Consider the following 2,858-nt stretch of genomic DNA (forward strand, 5'->3'; position numbering starts at 1 on the left):
AGTCATGATGTAAAGCACTCTCGCCTCACCTCTGAAATTCAGTTCTTTTGTCGGTGTTTGAACCAAGCAACAGTGAGCAGGTTATTGCTAAGCAAGTGCAGCTTGATAGAACCTGAGCAATTTTCCACATTGTTGGGTAAATGCCAGTGTTATAGCTGTATTGCAACATGTTGACAAGAAATGTGACAAGGTGTGGAGTACATTTAGTCAGCGCTATTCCCAGAACGCTGTCATGGCTATAGCCTTTGCAGTATCAACTGCCTTCAGTCTTTTCTTCATGTCTCACAGAATGAGTCAAATTCGCTGAAGACTGGCATATGATGTTGAGGACCTCAGGAGGAAGCTGAGATGGATCATTCACAAGACTCTTCTAGCTGAAGATTGTTGTAAATTCTTCAGCCTTGTCTGTAATTGATCAATTGTTTAGCCTGAGACTGTGCATCTGTATTCTAGATTTCCCAGTCAGGAGGAACAACCTTTCAATGTCTACTGTGCCAATTTCCCTAGAACTCTGCATATTTCTTATAAACATCACAAAATATAGATCCAATTTATGCAACCTTTTATCTTACCACAATCCACATATGCAAGTGACTAATCGAGTGAACATTTACGGTAGCCTTCAATACACCTGCTTTTTATGGAGGCCAAGAATTAGTGGAAATCATCTTCCCTTTCACATTTGATGTTAATCTGAAGTTCTATACACTACGAAGCTGTGAAGACAATATGGTACGAAAATACCACTCTTATTCCCAGTTACTCACCGTGGTAGCTGTGCTTTGACCTGTTTCTGACACAAACTGTGATACCGCTCAACTTTCAGAAAGCCCTGGTTCAGCATCCGCTGACAAACTGCATCCATCCGTTTGCATACCTATGGAAAAGATGCATGTAACTGAGATTCCCAATGACATCATCCGACAGTTAGGAAACAAACACAGGCAGTAGAGACTGTACCCTTGCCCAAATCTTGGGGCATGACTTTCACTCCCAAGATGCATGGAATGTCACTTATTTGCAGCTATGATTCCCAGTATGTTATTCCAGTCTCTCTCTCTGTCATTCTGGAGTGTTATTTCCCTTCTCGCTGCCCCATTGCCAATCCTCAGCATTACTGACGTTCATGGATTGTTGATAGTCATGGACTGATATTGGTATTAATTGATTGATAGTAATTGCTCAACATGCATTGACTGACATTGTTTGAAATTTATTGACCTTTGTTAATTGACATTGATTAACTGACAATATTTATTGACACAGATATTAACTGAGGTGCTTGATATCAGTTTATTAGTGTTAATTAATTCTAATTAATTCATACTAATTGATTGACCTTACTCGACAGACATTACTTTATTGATGTTAGTTCAGAACATATGGAGCAGAAACAGACCATTCAGCCCCTTAAGCTTACCCTGCCATTCTCTAAGATCATGGCTGACCTGTCCCATGCCTCAACTCCACAATATTTCAAAAATCTATCTTACTCCTCTTAAAGTACTTTAGTGATTTAACCTCCCCAACTTTTGGGTAGAGAATTCCAGACATTCACAACTCTCAGAGGAACAATTCTTTTACATCTGTTTTAAGTGAGTTTAAATTTAAATGGAGAGATACTCCAATAAAGGGCAGCATAGAGGGATATTGTTCTCTCAGCAAAAGTAAATCCCAGCAAGGAAGAAAGAATCTAAAACAGGGATAAACCAACCATAGCTAAATAAAGAAGTGAAGGAAAGTATTAAGTTGAAAGAAAAACCATGTATGGAGACAAAAATCAGTGACAGCCCCGAAGATTGGGATAAATTCAGAGTCCAGCAAACAGGGACTAAAAAATAATGAAGAGAGAGAAAATAAAACTATGAGAGCAAACTAGCAAGGAATATACTAACAGTAAGATAACACAGTGTGAAGCTGAAGGAACACAGCAGGCCAGGCAATATCAAAGGAGCAGGAAAGCTGACGTTTCAGGTCAGGACCCTTCTTCAGAGATGGGGAAGGGGGAGGGGGAGGGGGCTCTGAAATAAATAGGGGGAATGGGGCTGGGGAAGGTAGGTGGGATGGTGATAGGTGAGTTCAGGTAGCCAGTGGTGGCAGGAGCGGATAGATGGGAGAGAAGACGGACAGGTCAAGGAGGCGGGGATAGGTAGGTGGGATGAGGTAAGAGCTTCTTTAAACATTTAAAAAGGAAGAAGGGTCAAAGGTAACCTTTTAAAAATGAATCTGGGGAGATAGCTACGGGGAACAAGGAAATGGCAGAGGAATTAAATAGATATTTTGCATCAGTCTTTACGATGAAAAATATGTCAAACATCCCATTAATACTAAAGAATACAGGAGAGGAATTAAATACCATCACTAGAGAAGCAGTATTAGGCAAACTAATGGGGCTAAAGGCAGATAAGTCCCCTGGCCCTGATGGCTTGCATCCTAGAATTCCAAACGAAGTAGTTGGAGAGACAGTCGGTGCATTGGTAGTAATTTTCCAAACATCCTTGCATTCTGGAGAAGTACAAGTTACTGCTAATGTGACACCCCTATTTAAAAAGGGAGGGAGGCTAAAAGCAGATAACTATGGATCCATTAGCCTAACATCTATTGTTGGAAAAACGTTGGAATCATTATTCAAGGAAGCAATAGCAGAACACTTAGAAAGTCATAATCTAGGCAAGCACAGTCAGCATGGCTTCATGAAAGTGAACAAAAACAAAGTTGCTGGAAAAGCTCAGCTGGTCTGGCAGCATCTGTGGAGGAGAAAACAGAGTTAACGTTTCAGGTCTGGTGACCCTTCCTCTGAACTGGGTCACCGGACCAGAAATGTTAAACTCTGTTTTCTCCTCCACAGATGCTGTCAG

The 2,858-nt window shown here is 40.8% G+C and overlaps 1 protein-coding gene across 1 annotated transcript in view; it reads right to left on the reverse strand.

Moving 5' to 3' along the window:
• Positions 1–767: 767 nt before the first annotated feature.
• The window catches only part of LOC109920266 (F-box only protein 28), a gene marked incomplete at its 3' end in the record, with an annotated part of 7,084 nt that continues 4,993 nt past the window's right edge, over positions 768–2,858 (reverse strand). The window contains exon 2 of the mRNA XM_048592283.1: positions 768–877. Coding sequence (XP_048448240.1) covers positions 768–877 — 110 coding nt within the window. The remainder of the gene's footprint in view (positions 878–2,858) is intronic.

The sequence above is a fragment of the Rhincodon typus genome, unplaced genomic scaffold (genome assembly GCF_021869965.1).
Source record: "Rhincodon typus isolate 14 unplaced genomic scaffold, sRhiTyp1.1 hic_rhity00000960, whole genome shotgun sequence".
Classification (NCBI taxonomy): domain Eukaryota; kingdom Metazoa; phylum Chordata; class Chondrichthyes; order Orectolobiformes; family Rhincodontidae; genus Rhincodon; species Rhincodon typus.